We start from the raw sequence: 18333 nt of genomic DNA, 5'->3' as shown, positions 1-18333 counted from the left end.
CAGAGCAGCAACAGAGTTTCTCTAAATTGGTGGAGTGATGTGTGCCAGAAAAAGGTGCTTAGCTTTCAAAGCAAGCACAAGTAATGGGTAACGGGACCTTGAGGCAGCTGCTGGCAGTTAAAGTGCTGATTCTTTCATGTGTTACAGTGCAAAACAGTGAAAACTGAACACTATTTAAATTAATAAAAAATGCACCACAGACACCGTATCACTAAGAAAGCCAGTAACTTTACTGATTTGTCTGCAAAATACAAATTATACCTTATTTCCAGCAGGAGAATCTTTTGAAATTTTCCCATTTTTGTTCACTACAGACAGCTGAATTAAGTCCCTTGAGATACACAGATGTGGTTTAACTTAGTTATAACATCTTGTCATCTAGTGGCGACAAAGTCCAGCTTATGCCGCTGTGAGCCTCTACTTTAATATTTGTTGCAAATGCTTGTATGCTCCCATTTACAAGCTATTTTGTTATCACCATTGTTTTATGGAAGCAAATCCCCATGAAAGAGAAGAAAAAAAGAAAAAAAAGGATACAACAAACCATCTGAAGCAATCCAAGTGTAATGCCTGCAGTAACCGAGGTCTGATATTAGTTAATCCACAAAGGACTCTGGTACTGCATTTTTTATTTTTATTTTTTTTTTTAATGACTTACTTAACTGACCTTTTTTTTGAATCAAACTGAGGTACAGATCAGTCTGAGGTATGACAAGGGAAGGCAGAAATGCAACACCTGATTATGAAAATAATCAAACAGATACTTTTGATGCAGAAAGTCTGTGGCTCAAAGCTTGGATTGCTCCACATCTTTGGTTAAAATATATTAACAAAAGCCTTTAATTACATCTACAGTCTGAAGCATTCTAACAGACACCAATGTTCCATCAGTCCTTCAAGAGACCTGTAGTGGCTGGAAATTAATGCCATATAACTGACGACATCACAGCAGATGGCACAAACAGGAACAGATGAAGTATGCCATGTTTAGGCAACAGCCTTTATTGAGGTTTCAAGTGGCTTTTAAAAAATTACAAAGCATTTACCTTCCAGGCGAAGTAAGAAGGAAAACAAAACAGCTGTTAGACTATAGATAAAAGAGGGTATATAGGATAACACATACAATACAAAAGGGTTGACATCCTTGAAAACAGCCTATGAGTTCTTCTATTCTTATGCTCACTTTACCTGAAAAAGATCTGAGGACAACAGATAGTTTTTATATTATTCATTAAAAATTGCTAAATTCCTCTTCTGGGAAAAATATAAGCCATTTTTGTTATAAAACGCAACTTTTGAAAGACACTGAAATGACAAAAGCTTTACTGCGAATGGCTCAATGCATACAATATACATGTTGTGCAGATAGGGTATATCATATAATTGTCACCAGCAATTAAACACTAACTGACAACACCTTTTAATAGGGGTTAGCTTAGCTATAACAATACTTGCAGATGTCCAGAATGCCACTTCAGGTGTTTGAACTTACAATTAAGAATGTTGCCTAAAACATCATATAGCATGGGTTAAGGTAAAGTAAATGTTAATACTCTTTCAGGGCTCTGCCCCAAACTCCTTAAATACAAAGGAATCACACAATAAACCCAAATTAGCTTTGCAAATACAATAAATGGTAAGGTACAGATAAAGGAACAAGAAAGGTAGACAGTTATAGTTTACAGAAAGTGACTTCACAATCAAAGTTGTGCTTCTTATCATTAGATCAGTTTGCAAATATGCATTATCCCCCACAATTTTGCCAGTATAAGTTAGTTGCCCTCTGCAGCAGGAACAAGAGGGCTGACTGGCATTTGTTTTCATGTGATTCTGTTCTACTTGTGTTTATACAAAAATCACTGTCAGAGTTAATATAAATTGTCCAGGCAATACTTTTCACGCTACTTTCTGCTTAGTTACTTGCAGTAATATATTACACTGCATCTTCATTAAATATGATATTTTTCTTTTTTTTTTCATGCGTTGCTGAGGCAAATCGCAAGGTAAACTATTAATATGGCTATTCTTCATATATCAATAGACCAAATCCCCTTCCCCACTGACAAGTTTCTACTACAATACCGAAAAAGTTGTATTTTTTTCTTGAAATGACAAGGTACATTTGTGATATATTTGCATATTTTTGACACACCAAAGTTTAAAATTCTCAGAAGAGATTATGATTACAGGTTCATCTGAAGGTGAAGAAAGTGGTTTCAAAAACAGGTCTTTTTGTGTTTTAAACTTAATTATGGGCCCTATTTGACTTTTTTTTCTTTTTGTGCCTTTTTTTTTTTTTTTAAAACATGCGTATCTTTGTTTACCCTGCAGTTTGCTCCACGAGATAAGATAGATGCACTAGTAGCACAGTATTCTGCTTAAGGAGTTTCCAGATTATACACTAGCCCCTGCACGGCTGAGAGTGCCTGTAAGGCAGGCTTCTGTAAAGTCATGATATATGAAGAGCCTATGTCCTAATGCACACTGTAGTCTGATCATCATTCTCTACTACAGAGAGGTACACTCCATCACTGAGCAGTGCGCAGCAACTGCACGTATAGGTGGAAAAAAGAGTGTGGATTTCCCTTAACGAAATATTTTATGTTGACATTTCGCTGCCGCAACTATGTCCTTCATCATGGTGTCAATGTATGTAGGTGAGACCTGGAAGGACTCTTGAAAAAAGGAGATATATTACAGTTTTACTATGGCACTAACATTTTGCTTAAACACTTTTCCCCTCCAACAGAAAGATTAAACTGAAACACTTGAATACACCATTTTTTTTTCTAATAAACAAGAGGGACAAAGAGGGACTTGAAGAAAATGACACATTCCCTCTGGTCAATCTATAGTTAAAGGAACAATATGAGGCTGGACAAAATGTGAATGCCATATGCTAAAGCAAGTCCTGCTCCGGTGTGAACACACAGGGAGCGTTGCTCAACAACGTGCCCACTGTTAGATGACGTGACTGCAGAGGTCCATGAGAACCAGGGACCTGATGGCCAATATTGGCCAACATTATAAGATCAATCGACTTTGAATGATCCTTTAATTGATGATCTCTCTAGAAGTTTTATGTCTGTGAGAGAGGGGAGTAATCTTTATACCAGGCACGTTTGTGCTGATCCCTCCCTTTGCCTCTCTCTGCTGCTTCGGCACGTATTCACCTGCACTCACGTAGCTGACAGCCGTTCGAGCTGCACACCCAATTCTGACAGGCAGAATACCAGCTTCATTAATGAGAAAGGGCCAAGTTACGCCACTTTGTCATTTAACCCATGGAAAACTACAAGATACGCAGGACGTTAAGTAATTGAAGGGCCCTTAACTTGTACAACGCACAAAACAGCATGAAAGAACTAATCAATATATACAATGGATCGCAGTTCACCTAACTGATTGTAAAATGCTGTATTAAAATGATTTAGGTTGTTACACTGTGGGTAAAGTCTAACTGTTTACAGATCAGTCTTTCAACAGCTGACTTTGATCTGTAAAATGTATACGCAGTAAAAGAAAACCGAAAGAAAATAGTTAAATGTGCAACTGCACAAATATAATTCCCCACTATTAAGATAACAAAAACTTTTGCTATTACCATAATTATTATATATATTAGAAAGCTATACACAAGCATGTTAATTTCACAGATTTTTTTAAAAGATTCTTAATATTTTATATAATTAGAAATACACATTTCAAAAACAAAACTTCTGCAAAGAGAAAACAGTTATCTTGGTTAGCAAAGCATGGAGTTCCTCAAGGCTTAGGGTAGTGCTTTCTATACAAAAGGTCCTTTTTTGTTTGTTTCTTCAGGACTATTTAAAAGATTAGCAAAGCTATCAAGGAAAAAAGAACACATTTTGGCTTAAGGAAACTACAAAAGCCACAAATGCTTTGCAAACTCTGTCTTACTTTTTAATATGAAAATAAGCAAAATGTAATGTACATATTTTTATACCTTTTTTTTTATTTAATAAGTGATGCAGACCCAGAATTTTTAAAATTAAATATGTCAGCCCTCGAACTCAACATTTTCACAAGTATGGTCCTCTTTAAACGTTTTGATCCTTTTTAAATGAGTGCCATACTCTAAAAATACGCTTGCATGTTTGTGAGCATTTTCGGTATGTTAGGTGACCCAGTCTCTTTCTAGCATCAATTCATGGCCACCCAACTGCTGGGTCTGTCAAAACATCTGTACATTTTCTATATGTTGCATAACAGCTGCTTTCTCTCTCAGTAAAGGTCTGCCATTTCTGGCAAATGTTTTCCTTTTGTCTATTTACATGTAAATAACGTTGAACCTGCAACATGACACTATCTATTGTAACATACATTTTGCAAGGGAGCACAACAGTGAAAAGAAGTTAGCCTTAAAATCTAGTTTGTACAAGTGTTCTGTTGTACAACTCAAGTGCTAAGCTTATCTCAGCATTTCTGTTTATCCTTATACTGCATCACTGAGGCAATTTAAAAGTACTTTTACAAAACAGAGTACCTGACTTTTTTTTTCACACACGGCACATATAATGCATATTGACCCCTCCCCCCTCCCCCCATTAAGGTATAGCACACACACACTGCAAGAAAAAAAACCAACTAATAGGTAATAATGTTATCATGTTGCCCATCCTTCAGAGAGCCGCATGCGCTTGACAGAGGGGCTTTCCCTTTCGTCCGGCGAAGGTCTGGTGAGTCCAATGGGGGAGTGGAATTCGTTCCGGTGATCTTCTCGGTCACTTCCATCATAGGAACTGCTACAGCTGCTCAAACTGTCAACAGGAGATCTCCCCGCCTCATGGCGCGTGTGCTGTGGGTATCTCGATGGTGTGGTGGTACGGTCTCTAGGAGGAGAAACAGGTTCTGACTTGATGTTGAGGCTTTGAGTAGAAGGCAGGGAGAGATTTGTACTCTGAGATAAATGAGTGCTAGTGCAAGCTCTGTAGGAGGAAAGGAAACCCAGTTACAGATGGAGGAGGCACGGAGCCCCCAGATATGCACAAACACTCAAACAAAACACCAGCGTAAAGGCTCGCGCAGGACAAGCGCGCACAGAGAGCACGGGGACTGTTGTACGGTCAGAATTCACAAATTCCGGGAGATGGAAGCACCACAATGTGGCTGACTTGAGTGGGACATGCCCTCAGTTTGGAAGGATGTCTTGCTTTCAATCTCTCTGTCTCCTTTTATTTTAAAATCGAGTGTCACCACAACTTTGGCAAAGCGAGCCTTTGCACTGTTGGAACGACCTGCAGATTTCTGTGTAACTAGTGCTGTGCGTGTGTATGCACTGGCTGAGACAGGGGAGGCATGGGCTTTATGCTGGGATTAATCCAATCAACTTGAACGCACCCAACTGCTTTTATCACTCTTCATTTTGACATGTGACTTCAGATGCAAAACAGAAACAAAAAGAAATCTGGCCTGGTACTTTTTATATCTTTACCTTTTAGAATTGGGTTGAAATTACTGGTCCTACCATTGACAGGAATAAAATAGCATAGGCATGTGAGGATTGAGATATGATTCTACAGTTTTAATCTATGAATCCATAATTCAATCCAGAACACTTTTGCATAAACCACCAAAGAGAAGCTGAAAAGTAGTGTCAGAGGCCTATACTGTTTGTGTGTAGGAGAGCCAAGCTCAGAGGATGCTGCTAGCAGACAGAATACTACATTGAAACTTTTTAACTTTCTCAAGGCAAGCTGTATAATTATTCTAAGGTCTTTTTTTTTCCTGTGCATTTTTGTGGACAGTTAGTGGTAGAGGAAAGATGAAACAGGCAAGGAGGAGAGTGAATACTGAGAACACGCATTATCTCTGGAAGAAATGAGCTCACTTGTATCAGCAAAATATTTTGTACAAAAGCACCACCTCCTGGCAAAACCTGACCTTTTGTTATTAAAATAGAGTTCTCGACATGCAAGTTCCGTGTTCGAAGTTCCACTTCAGAGATCATCTGCTAGGCTGAAGTTAGTGTCTAACCCCAGAAACACAGTTTCAAGGTTTCTACTCATGAGTTTTTATTTATACAGGGGGAGGAAGGCAGTAGGGGCAACAGACTACTTGGCTTCACAGGATTTTAAACCCAAAGGCATATGCAGGCATTTTTAATGGAAGGAGATGCAACACTGGAATTTGGAAGCAATTTTTAAGCCTGTAGAAGACACAGTTAAGTTTAGATGTGGTCTTTTCATTTATTGAAATACTCCACTTTTCCTGGTATCTCATCAGCTGAGAACTAAGATTAACTTAAACAGCATATACTACTACGATGAAAGACAAAATGGATTTTTTTTTCTTCTGACAGATTTAAAATAAAACTACATGGCTTCAATATTGAATGATATCAGCTGCTTTTATCAGGAATTACTGCAGTGCTTAATAATTAACGGATCCTGTTAGAAAGTAAAGAGAACAGGATGCTCTACCTCCAACTGCTTTTATCTACCCTTCATTCCTATACAGATGACAGTGCCAAATCTGCAGCAAGCCCTTTCATAAATTATGGATTTCATGAGTAATAGCACTCACAGTAGCAAATATAGCATTTATTTTTTTTTTTTGCAAAGAGTACATTTTCTTTGCGTTTGCTTTTGTAGATATTAAATTAACACATAAAGAACACTGTAAATATACGACTTTGCCATTCCAAGTTAGTGGAATATTCCACCCTTCCTGAAAACTTCTTAAAAAGAATCCAACAAGAATCAAATATATATTTATGCCCCTTTTTTGTTTTGCTTTTCATTTCCAGTGACTTAATTTTTCAGTTGCTTAGGAGACCCTAGGACTTTACCTGAGTAAACAAGCTGTCAGTTTAGCATGTATGATAAGATTACACATGATTTTAGATGATTTATAGCTAAACCTGAAAGTCCCATTATAAAGGATTGTGGAGCCTGCGGATTTTTTTCAGAAGTGTTTGATTTGAGCAAATGACATGTCACTTTGTATGCTGGGGATAACTAAAAACCCCATGCTAGATAAAAATAACCATATTCAGTCAAATGTGTTCACATAGAACATACTTGCATTCTATCATGTGACAGCCTCCAAAAGAATAAATCTAGAGGGATAAGCTGAATTTTCAGTGACAGATAGCTGGTATTGCTGTACTGCAATATTGCCTTTTTAACAGTGCTTCAGAAGTGAGTATGAGAATGCATTTCTATAGACTTTTCTACAGATTCCTTGTGATTCACTAGCAGGGTTACATAAATACCTGGCATACAAATTGGAGACAGTTTTATAAATGCTTCAGGTTGATTTGCATTTTGAAATTTTTTTTTAAATAAATTTAAAAAAGTTTAAGAAGTCATTTTGGCAGGTCAGGACTGAATTTTTGAGGTTTAAAACAATATAAATAAATTACAGCAATTATTTTTATTCACAAATTTTTTTTCTTTTTAAATATAGTCTTTTTCTGCTGGAACTATTTCTGAATTTTAATATCTATTTATTGGACTGTAATTTACATTATTTCATTAACATTTTCTGAAATATTTTTCTAAGAATCTCATCTAACCTAAAATGGTCACTCACAAGGGAAACCTACTGTTACACATATATGCAAATAGTGAAATAATACATACTTAGGTGCAGTCTTTAGACCTGTATTCTAAACAGAGGATTGACCTCTATTTAGAATAGAAGGTCTAATATAAAAAAAGAGAATTGTGCCTGTTACAAAATGATTTAATTTCCTGCATACATGTGTGAGTGTACAAACAGCTGTTTGCACTGATATGTATCAATGCATATTTTACACTGTTGCTTCATATAATTACATTACTTTAGTTCAAGCACAACCTGTTTTTTTAATTTCAAACATACACTAAATTCTCTGGAAAACAAATAAGATTTGAATATGGGAAACCCCCTGAGAAAATAAAGGAAATGACTTCAAATGTTTGTGTATAATTATGTGCACTGAATAGGTGCCCAGCAGTCCACTCATGTTAACGTCATCCCCTTTTTCCACATATTGTATGAAAATACTTAATTTCATGGGGACAATGAAGAAAATTAATGTTTTAATTTGGCACAGCAGTTCCTGTTGAGACCAGTGTAGTGAAAATATGATGTTTATTTAGATTATGATGGGCACATGGAGAAATGCTGGTTCCTATCTGGGTTCCACATGGAAGAACTACACAGCTCTGCTGTGTGAGATGTGGGGAGCAAGACAGGGTGTCATGAGCTTGGAAGTGAGTTTGGTCCTCACTGATGCCAGTGAGATCAGTTCTGTGTATGTCTCCATCTGCTTGAATTTCCAACTGGTATTGAAGCTCAGCATGCACAGGTAGAAGTGCAGGTCTGAGTAGGCGACGAGTGAGGACTTGAACATGCACCAGGTAGGCTTTTCCAGGAGGAGAAAGTAGTCTATTGAAGGAAGATGGAGCCTGACATACCTACACACTTGCATCTCTAAATTAGTTTACTTTCTCATTTCATGCAATTTTTCCCCATAAATACAAGTAATGAACCATTGAAAATTCACTGCAAAATTTAGTTATGCAACTTTAGTTATGTGCTAATTTGTCGGTAGGAGAATAGAGGATATTTTTGACTTGCTAACAATGCAACTTTCCTCCCCTTTGTTTTTTCTTTAGGTAGGTTTTTTTGTTGTTGTTGTTTGGGTTTTTTTAATATATTTTTTTTGGTCAAAGTAACAGCAGAACAGGAATTTCTGTGTCAAGGTATTTTGATTAGGTCTCACACATTAGGATTTACACTTCTTAAGAAGACCTTTCTAAACAAATAGTAACATGAAACTGAATCACTGGAACATCTTATTTCCAATACAGGCATAAGAATAAAAGGCTCAACCTGAAATATATGAGCTTTTTATTCAAAACAAGCAGATTGGCAGAACTGATACAAATTCATTAAACATGATGTCACTGTACATAAATTTTTCAGTAAAAATGCTTCAATGGAGGATATTTGCCTATATTTAGTTGCAGATATTATCTAAACAAAAGCAATCATTGCTGAATAATAATCTTGCTATCTAAGGGTCACAGAAGAAGTCAACAGTACATATGACTTTGGAAAACTTGTTCAGGTGGGTAGAAGTTTGGTGAAACTTTTCTTATGTAAACGACTATCTATATTGAAGATTATTCAGGTTTCTATGTTTGCATTCATATTTTAGGAAAGCCAAAATTTCACCCGTGGATGTTACTTTAGGACAAAAAGATTGTGACTTAGGCAGGGAAATATGGATGCAAGAGAACATATTCCATGTAATGGATTTGTGACTAAAAAATTTGAATCCTTTATTACAAAGTTTAGAATGAATTTCTCTTCTGGTTATCAGCAATTAATTTCTGTTAGACTCTTTGGTACATGTGAAATAAGCAGTAACCCTCTATGTAAGAGTCATTGAAGCAATATTCAGACCAAATCCCAATGTCTGGGAGGGAATGATTTTCAATAGAATTTGTGTGTATCTCTTTCCAGATGCAGATCCATTTAAAAGACCATGAAAATACCATTTTGTTTTTTAACCTAAGAAGTTGAAAAGTCTGTCTTGTTTTAATGTTCTGGTTATATCAAAACAGGTTCTATATTGTTATGCTGTTCACCAGGCTCTGCAAAAGGCCAAAAGCTGTACAGACAGGGAAAATGAACCCTGTCTTCAGGTATTTGCCCTCAAGTAAACCAGCACTAGTATGGCTGTTAATTGCAGAGTCAACCTGAATTAAGAGCCAGGTTGCAGAGGTCTTCTCCAATTACTATAAAGATGGTTCTGACAATGCTGCTGAAATTGTTGGGGACTTATCTGGAGCATGCTAATACATCTAACCCTGTCCTATTCTATTACTAACCAAATTCTTCTGTCAAGCACTGCAGAAGTAGAGTTGGTTTTCACCTTTAGACTTTGGTGAAAAACAAAACCCAAAGGAGAACTAGAATGTCTCTTCTACTAACTCTCCTGTTTTCTCACAGATCTTTACAGCCTACTGTTAACAACAAACATCTCACAGTTGCCAAATCTGTTCAGTATAGGACCTGAGACAGCAAAGTTGTCAAAAGCTTTCTAGATGCATTTTCTCAAATATATGAGGATGACTGTAATTTTGTTTGATTTTTAAATCTTCCTGCAAATTCTAGCTCAGCTTGACATGGACTGAATATGTTCTATATAATTTCAAGTTTTTCAAATAATCCAAAAGTTAGCACAGGTATCTTTGCATGCAGAACTCAGTGACTAAAATAAAGGTTTATGGTTTTCTGCAGAGATAGAAGACTTCTCCAGAACTGCCAGTGAAGCAGCTTTCATAGCTGAATTCATTTACAAATCACTAAAAGAATAATAATAAAAATAGCAACTCAGAATATATTCCACGGCCACAGTCATTACACTTTGACGTTCTGTGATATGGATTAGAAACAAATCATGATGTGTGACATATCTGAAAAGGCATGTAGTTAGTTTAGGATTTCATTTATACATTTTTTCGGTTAACCAAATAGCCTTATTACATTCTTATGTATGCCACTGAAAACGATCAGCTTATTGTAAATTATACATCGATATCGAATGTGAGCTTTCAATCCGAGACTTTATGTCTTCAGTTGAACCTTTAGTCTGAATGCTGCCCCAGAAACTGTGCAAACTCAAAAAGAAAATAGAAGTGTAAGAGAAAGATATTAAGACTATTTTTTCCTATCTTAGCAACTACTTCAATTGTATATTTTTATATAATTAGTATCTATATATACTTATTTATACAGAAATGAGTTTTAATTTTTTTTTTCCTTTGAGACACTTGTACAGCTGTCCTTAAAAGCCCAGATTGTCTGTACATGGTAAAGATATCAAAATAAGTTACAAAAAACATTTGGATAAACTAGAAGGAGAATTTTGCAGCAGAAGTTTAAGTCACATTTATAGTATTAAATAGTTCCACATTATGGCAACCATCTTGAAGAAAAAATAGCATATGTGCAAACACCTCTTTCTGAAAAAAAAAATTTAAATGCATCTGAATTGAAGTACGCCTCATAAATACACTTCTGCTGTTTTCAGCTTCTATTTTTATAATTAAAATTTTTAAAATTCAAACACGTCTACTCATACAGGCCTATGTGTGCCACACTGGTGCCTGCCTACATTCTTATACTCTATAGAAATTGAAGATATCAGAATTTTTGAAAATCATACACCTGTTCATTTCAATGAGCCAAGACACTGCATGTTCAAGAATGCATTAGGTGATCTCTCTCTGTGAATTTTCACACTTCTAAAGATCGTGAAATGATCGAGCAGTGTGCTTCTCCAAAACTTGAATAAATGTCTCAAACTTAGCCACTAGAGGACAGGAATACTTGTCCTCCTCAACACCAGCACATCACAATGACTTTCGTGGGCTCACAGTTCTGAGGCCTAATTATGCTATTTTCTCATAGAAATAATTTCCAAAGAAATGAAACTTGGATGTCAGAGTTGAGCAGAAGGGAGTATGTGATTACTAGATTAGGTTAAGGCTTAATCTCAGGCCACATAATTGTGTAATTCTTACTTGATTAAAAATATTTAGAAAAATTTCAAGTTTACTGTAAATATTTGTGCTACAGTAACTGGAAATAAAAAGCATAAACAGCAAAATATAGCAATAGTACAACAGGTGTTCAGCTTGGTTTTAGTATTAAAAAATGCAATTTAAAGAAATAAAAACTAAAACATAGAGAGCACACCCTTGAGAAAATTTCATGGACACAGAGTATTTCATAGTAGCTACTTAGCACACTTTACATTGAATACATAGTTCCACTTTTGCAAAATAGAATTTTTACAAAGAGTAAATATGTGCTGATATGTTATCTTGGCATATTTTACATTTGGAATTACTGGGGAGACTGAAGTCACTCAAGGACAGTAAAAGAAAGAAAACACTGCTTACCCCAATTGACTGAGGGCAGATGGTGGCATGTTGTGTAGGTGTTGCTGTTGCCAGCCAGTCACAGAACCAAGATGAAGAGCACTGGCTGTGTTAAATCCAGAGAGAGATGATATATCTGCACTACTCAGAGAATATTCTGGATTTGAAAACAGAAAGACAATAATTAAGAGAGAATTAAAGAGGAAGCAATTAAACAACAACTAGCATAATAATTTTCATGTCATTTTATAAGCCTTTTAATTTTAATTACACCAATCACATTAAGTTGCAGCAGAAAAAGCAAACCTTCCCCTTCCCTCAACTCATTAACTTGGGAGCAAATAATGCACTAATAATTATTCTGTAATTTAGCAGGGCTTTACTGGGTTTGAAAGATCCAAAGCATTCTTAGACTGTATATCCACCATAACTACAGATGCACTGTCAGAAAGAATTGAAGAACATAATATTTTGGTTACAGTCTTCCTTGCAGAACCCAGCAGGAAGCCTGTTTCTGAACAAGATGTGTCTTCTCTAAGAGCACTGGATCTGTGTGTTAGCATGCTCTGTACAGTAGCAATACACAACAGGAATTGGAATGGATCTCTGGAGGTTTCATTTCTATGCCCTCCCAGGTAACTCTGTGATAGCCCACAAAGTTACTGAACTCTGGAGTGGAGACACTGAAGCTGCTCCTTCCCACTACCCTCCTGGTGTTAGGATGCTGCACTCAACCACATGAAATTACTTCTAAAGAAGACAAGGAATTGTCTTTTAAGTTACTTTTTTTTTTTTTAATTTTATTAAAGACAAGGAAAGAAAGCTACAAAATCAGTCTGCCGTTCAAATAAGACAGTTGACTTCAAAATAGATGTGTCTGAAGTTAGTGACAGGTACAAAATAAGCAAATGTAGTGTAAAAGCATATCAGCTATGAATTTTTCAGGAACATTAGCTAATTCATTAGTACTAAGATAGACACTTGTCAGCACCTTGCTCCCTCCCCCGTCCTTTGCATCCTGCATGCATACTTACCAGTACCATATGTTGTTGAGATTGCTGATGGGTATCCTCCCATCCCTTGCCCTGGTAGAGTAGGAGTTGCTACGGAAACCACTGGAGTAGCCAATGACTGAGCAGACTGGGAGTTATTTATCCTTTGATTCTTTTAAAGTAAGTAAAATAAACATATTATTGACTATTTTAAGTCAGTTGAGTGTATTTGCTTTCTGTGTATGTTCTGTGCATGAGAAATACAGGCTGACACAAATTTCTAGAAATTAATCCTTTAACATGTGGCTTTGATGAACTCTGCCAACCCTATCATTTACAAGCCTTCAAGAGACCAGTTGTCACCATAGTAACACATTACATCAGTATCTCCTAGGTAACTGAACTTGTAAGATTGCTTTTATTGTGGGTAGAAGAACAGATCATGAAAAACTTATGAAATATATAAGCTCCATGACCAGTATTTTTCTTTTCACTCAAACAGAAAAAAACCAACCACAAACAACATCAACAAAACCCACAAAGCAAAACAAACAAACAAAAAAAGGTGAAACAAAAGCCCCCAAAACCAGCGCCCCTGGATTTTGAAAGTGAGGGGCACCTACAGACTGCTGAACACTGAAGTCTTACCGGTAGATGGTGCTCTGACTATTTCAGAGTAGTTTTTGTCAATTAAAAAACCTTCAAGACTCCTAGGTAGCACAGCAGTTACACACTTATCTTTAAGATAACTCAAGGGCATTAGATGTTGCACTGTAAAAATGACACTAGAGAACTCTAATTCTGTGAGTGGCAGGATAAAATGACCAGAGAGCCACCATAAGGCTGCACCACCTTTAACAATACTAGTTTACATGCTCTCAAAGCACCAGTAATAAGAAAGATTAATTCTAGCAGGCATAATTTGAATATGTGCAACAACTACATCTGGTCTTCGATATTGTATTAAAAAAATTACAATGATCTTTCTGTTCACAGCACACTTATGGTAGCATTTTTCATTTTATTTCAACCAACATTTCACCTACATAATGAAAAATAACTGTTTTTCTTTTCCTTGTTGTTAAGATGAACATCATTACCACTTACCAGAAGCAGATCAACATCCTCAGACTGATTGCATAGGAAAGGAGTGTTAACAATTAGTGAATATAAATATTTACCAGGATGCAGGTTTCCAGCTTAGGGTTTAGTTTCATCTGATAGGGGTAGCAAATTAAACACTTTCTGAGCATAGTTTGGAAAAATAACACCTCACAGATCTCCTATTTGTCCTTCTAATGGAATGTTTGTCTCAGTTGTAGGGGCAATTTATTCATTTTTCACCAGAAGACTTTCTCTAAGAATTCATTGTTTCTTCCACAGCCCCATTGGTTGCAGACTGTCATGCTATACCTGACCACTCACAAAATCTCCCAGAAAATATCTGTTTTAAGGGCCTTGAAATAAATAATTTGATGCAGACAGCTTATTACCACCTTGGTTGACTTTGAGTATTGCCCTGTAGGACTGTTTGGTACTTATTCGCTTAGAAGGCAGCATCACATTTATGGGGGGTTCTAGTTTGATGGTTAATTTATTTTCCATCAAGATAAAGTAACCAATTTGGAAGTTGTTTCAATAATGTCTGTTACGTAGTGGAAAACTGCATTTATGTTGTCACTTAAATTTACTGTCAAGATACTTTTTAGATTAAGCTCACTTTAAATGTTAAATCACTCACAAAAGATTTACTTGCAAACACTATCTGACTTTTGGAAGGGAACTACAAGACATACATGCGCATGAAACCGTCCCAATTCAAACTTCTAGCACAATATCTTGCATAAATTTCACTCATCCTGGTAGGAGATAGCAAAATTTCATGCTTCTTTTTCTCTTGCTCTGTCTATGTACTACCTCTTATCATTACAAAATTTGGAGGTCAGAGTGATAGAGTTCAAATTAATTTATTTACAGTTAATATGCCATTTGCTGAGAGTCTGTGTGGCTAAATATTTAAGAAAAACATAATAGGTTAGGAATACTCAGGGTTAAATTCAGCCTTTATAACAAATCCAGGAAAGGCTCTTTCAGCTAGTAGGAAAGAGACTGCAGAAGTTTAGACTGTGTAGGACACAGTTCCTATTTTGCAACTAAAAGAAAAAAGGGAGGAAGTAAATATGACTTCAAAAAAGCAATCAAAGAGGCTCAGCCTACATTCTCAGCTTGATGTCAAACCTTAAGGTTAGACAGAAGGACCAAACAAGCAAGAATTTAATTTCTTGATCCAGCCTTGAAATTCCCAAGTAACTCTTATCTGAAGAAAAAAAGAAAAGCTTTGAAAATGCATTACCACTGATGGCATGGTATTCTTGCTGCCAGGTGGAATAAGCACACGGAGATCTGGTTTACGGTTGTTCATTCCCAAATTCATCGGAGGTGGAGATTTTGCTTGCATATTCTTGTTCAAGTTGCCAGGTGAGACCAGCAGACCTGGTGAGTTGCGGGGGTTGCCATATCCATTTCCTGTTTAGGTAATAAAAGAGAAAAAAAATAAAGAAAAAAAAAGGAGAGAGAAACTCTGCTCCACTGTATTTCTTCAACCTCAACACTAAAAATGTGAAATAAAAAAACTCATGGTAAATACCTATGTCATGTATCTTTATAGAAAAATACAACACATGTTATATTTGGAACAATTGGTCTTCAAATGCTTTCTCTCATGGCTGCTGACAGCTTAGAGATGTGCTGAAATTAATGTGACTATATAACTCTGTTTACAGCACTGTGGTATATAACACAATATACTGTGCCCTTGTAGCAGCCAGCATCTGACATTTGCCTTACAAGAGAATCAGGAAAGTCAGATAATTTAAGGGCTTAAAAAATGTCAAAGTTATTCCATGTTTTCTTGACAACTACAGAGCATCATGCCTTTCCTGACTCAGCCCTTTGTAGGTCATGATTTTGTTTTGCTTTTAAACAAAGGATGAGTATAGCAAGGGTATAATTTCCAGAAAAGGCAGTGGGAGGACTAAGAAGATTTGTAAATGCTTTTGGGTCTCTTTTACAACACTTTTTGGATCTGATTCTGTCAACACTAAAGTCAATGGGAGCAAGATCAGAACTTTATTTGGAAAATACCACCATATCTTTTATCTTCATTTCTCTGCTGCAAGCCCCAGGAACAGTTCTGACAAGCAAATGCTTCATTTGCCTTTTTCAGAAGAGGGTTTCCTTCTGTCACCACATAGGACTGACAACTGTATTTCCATAAAGTTACTTACCTACTATTCCACTAAAATGAGACCTTTCTAAGTCTGGAAGAAAAGATGATTTTTAGCCTAACCTTGAAATTCTGTCTGCATGATCTCAAGAGAGGTACAGAAATGGCCCAATCATAGAGCGGGAATAGAACGAAAAGCAGTACAGAAAGAGAAAACTTTCACAGATAAATAACTAGGAAAAACATGCTAGAGAAGACTTGCTGTTCTGTGCTCAGCTTTTGTTCATAGTTTGGGAGCTGTGACACACAACCTAGAATTTGTGTGAGAAGATGAGCTAGTGAGAGTGGCAGAGCCCTGTGGGTCAGAAACCCTGGACCTTCAAATTTCCTCTGTAGTCCCAAAGTCACTGAAGAAGAAGCATCCCCCTTCCCCCCCCTCCCCCCGCCAATGTAATGGAGTTTACAACCCTAAAGGACATAAATGGATTATGGAACTAAATTCGATAATGTCTATGAGGTGGGCATAAAAATGACAGTACATGAGAGTGATTCGCTTCTCTGGTTAAGGATAATGAAGTGGTCCAAGCATGACTAAGATTAAATCGTGTTTTTAATCCTCAAGTATATCAGTCAATTGTATTTATCAGATCAGCAAATCCACAGAAATAAAATCTGTCGAAGGCTTTTAAATGCAAAACCGCAACTTCAGGCTCTGGAAGACCCTGAACTGTGAACACTAGGCTTAGGACACAGGAAAATTATCAAAAAGTGCTTGACTTCTGTATGTGTGATGTACCTTTAGTAACTGCTCTGGCCTGGCTTGTTTATTCTCATGCTTCTTACTATCATGATCTCACAGGCCTTTACAAAAAAATGAAAACTTAAAAGCACTCAGATCACTTCAGAGATTTTGTATTAAAATATTTTTCATAGTTAATCCTGTTGTTTATTTCCCTAATATCTTACAGTTAGTAAGATAAAATGTTAATGAAAATAATTGTATTTTACACTTATCAAGCTACACCAGCAGAATGCTGTGGAGAATTTTCCATTTTGTGTCATAGGCTTTTTTTTTAAAAAACAAACAATAGTCTCAACATGGATTGGCTACCTATTATACTCTAATTAATGCCACGTGTTACTAGAGGCAGTGAGATTAGAAGGGACGTTTTGAATATATGACAGTATTTTTTGCTAGAAACCACAGATCCTTTTAAAAATTTGTCTTTTACAAACTGAATACTGAAAAAGTAATGTGTTGAGAAGTGATCAACAGGAAGAACTGAAGGAAAAGTAGATTTTCTCTGTGTTGGTTTCATACAGGATATATTTACCAGCAGGACGTAAAACTCCCTGTTAAATCTATTGTATGACGAGGATTTGTTCATAGAGTGACAATGAAAGTCTTTGAAGCAGATATATAGCAAAACAGAATGCACTGTACTCTATATGTTTGTTTCTAATTGTGATTTTTGGAGAATAAGGCCCCTTACAAGAAGAACTCCCGTTTTCTACATAAGATTTACTTAATTCACTATTAAACACTAAGAGACAGAATGCTTCTGCACAAACCTTAACTCTTCATAAACTTTCATCTGACCTTTATTTTATTTACCTACTGATATCAAATAGTTTGAACAGTGATAAGATTTCTTACATTTATATCTAAAAGCATCAAATTCTTTTAAAGAAGTATTGCAATCCTCTCTTTACGAGGAGATTTCTGCTGTTCATGGCATATTATACCATCTAGCATTTTGGAGCCATGTAATAACCATTCCTCTTTCCAGTCACCAAATTGTTATTCTTCTGGTATAATGAGGATTCAGGAATGTAAGACTGTGGACCTTAAACCAGTGATACAGAAACCCATCATTTGGAAATCAATGATGAATGCATGCATGCGGTTTACAGTTAAGAGGAGTCTGCATTTAAACCAGCTCCTTAAACTGTATCCTTTTAACTCAAGAGGGCTGTGGCCTGCTCTGAGGCAGTTGTCCCACCTTCAGAAAAATTGGCTCAACAGAATAGCCTCATTTACATTCAGAGGCAATAAAAAAAAGTATAAGACTTCTAATGTACAAATTAAACCTTCATTCATCCCATACTTTAAAATTACACTTTGCCTGGACAATTATCAATTTAGATGTGACTCTATGTAGAACATTGCATTTCACTATCCACTTGAAAGTGCAAAAATTATATGTCG

General features: G+C 36.2%; 1 protein-coding gene across 24 annotated transcripts in view; it reads right to left on the bottom strand.

Moving 5' to 3' along the window:
* Nucleotides 1-208: 208 nt before the first annotated feature.
* The window catches only part of MEF2C (myocyte enhancer factor 2C), a 135704-nt gene continuing 117579 nt past the window's right edge, over nucleotides 209-18333 (bottom strand). For 15 of the 24 annotated variants that reach the window (XM_027671302.1, XM_027671324.1, XM_027671311.1 and 12 more), the window contains 5 exons: nucleotides 15252-15424; nucleotides 14006-14029; nucleotides 12941-13070; nucleotides 11928-12063; nucleotides 209-4949 (listed from right to left, as the gene is read on the bottom strand). In XM_027671302.1, the coding sequence (XP_027527103.1) occupies nucleotides 4628-4949; nucleotides 11928-12063; nucleotides 12941-13070; nucleotides 14006-14029; nucleotides 15252-15424 (785 nt within the window). In that variant the 3' untranslated portion in view covers nucleotides 209-4627. The remainder of the gene's footprint in view (nucleotides 4950-11927; nucleotides 12064-12940; nucleotides 13071-14005; nucleotides 14030-15251; nucleotides 15425-18333) is intronic. The other 9 variants (XM_027671321.1, XM_027671323.1, XM_027671319.1 and 6 more) reach the window with 3 other exon arrangements.

The sequence above is a fragment of the Neopelma chrysocephalum genome, unplaced genomic scaffold (genome assembly GCF_003984885.1).
Source record: "Neopelma chrysocephalum unplaced genomic scaffold, ASM398488v2 Primary Assembly neopelma1_97065, whole genome shotgun sequence".
Taxonomy (NCBI): domain Eukaryota; kingdom Metazoa; phylum Chordata; class Aves; order Passeriformes; family Pipridae; genus Neopelma; species Neopelma chrysocephalum.
The sequence above is the reverse complement of the archived record's forward strand: the minus strand, read 5'-3'. Positions and strand labels throughout refer to the sequence as shown.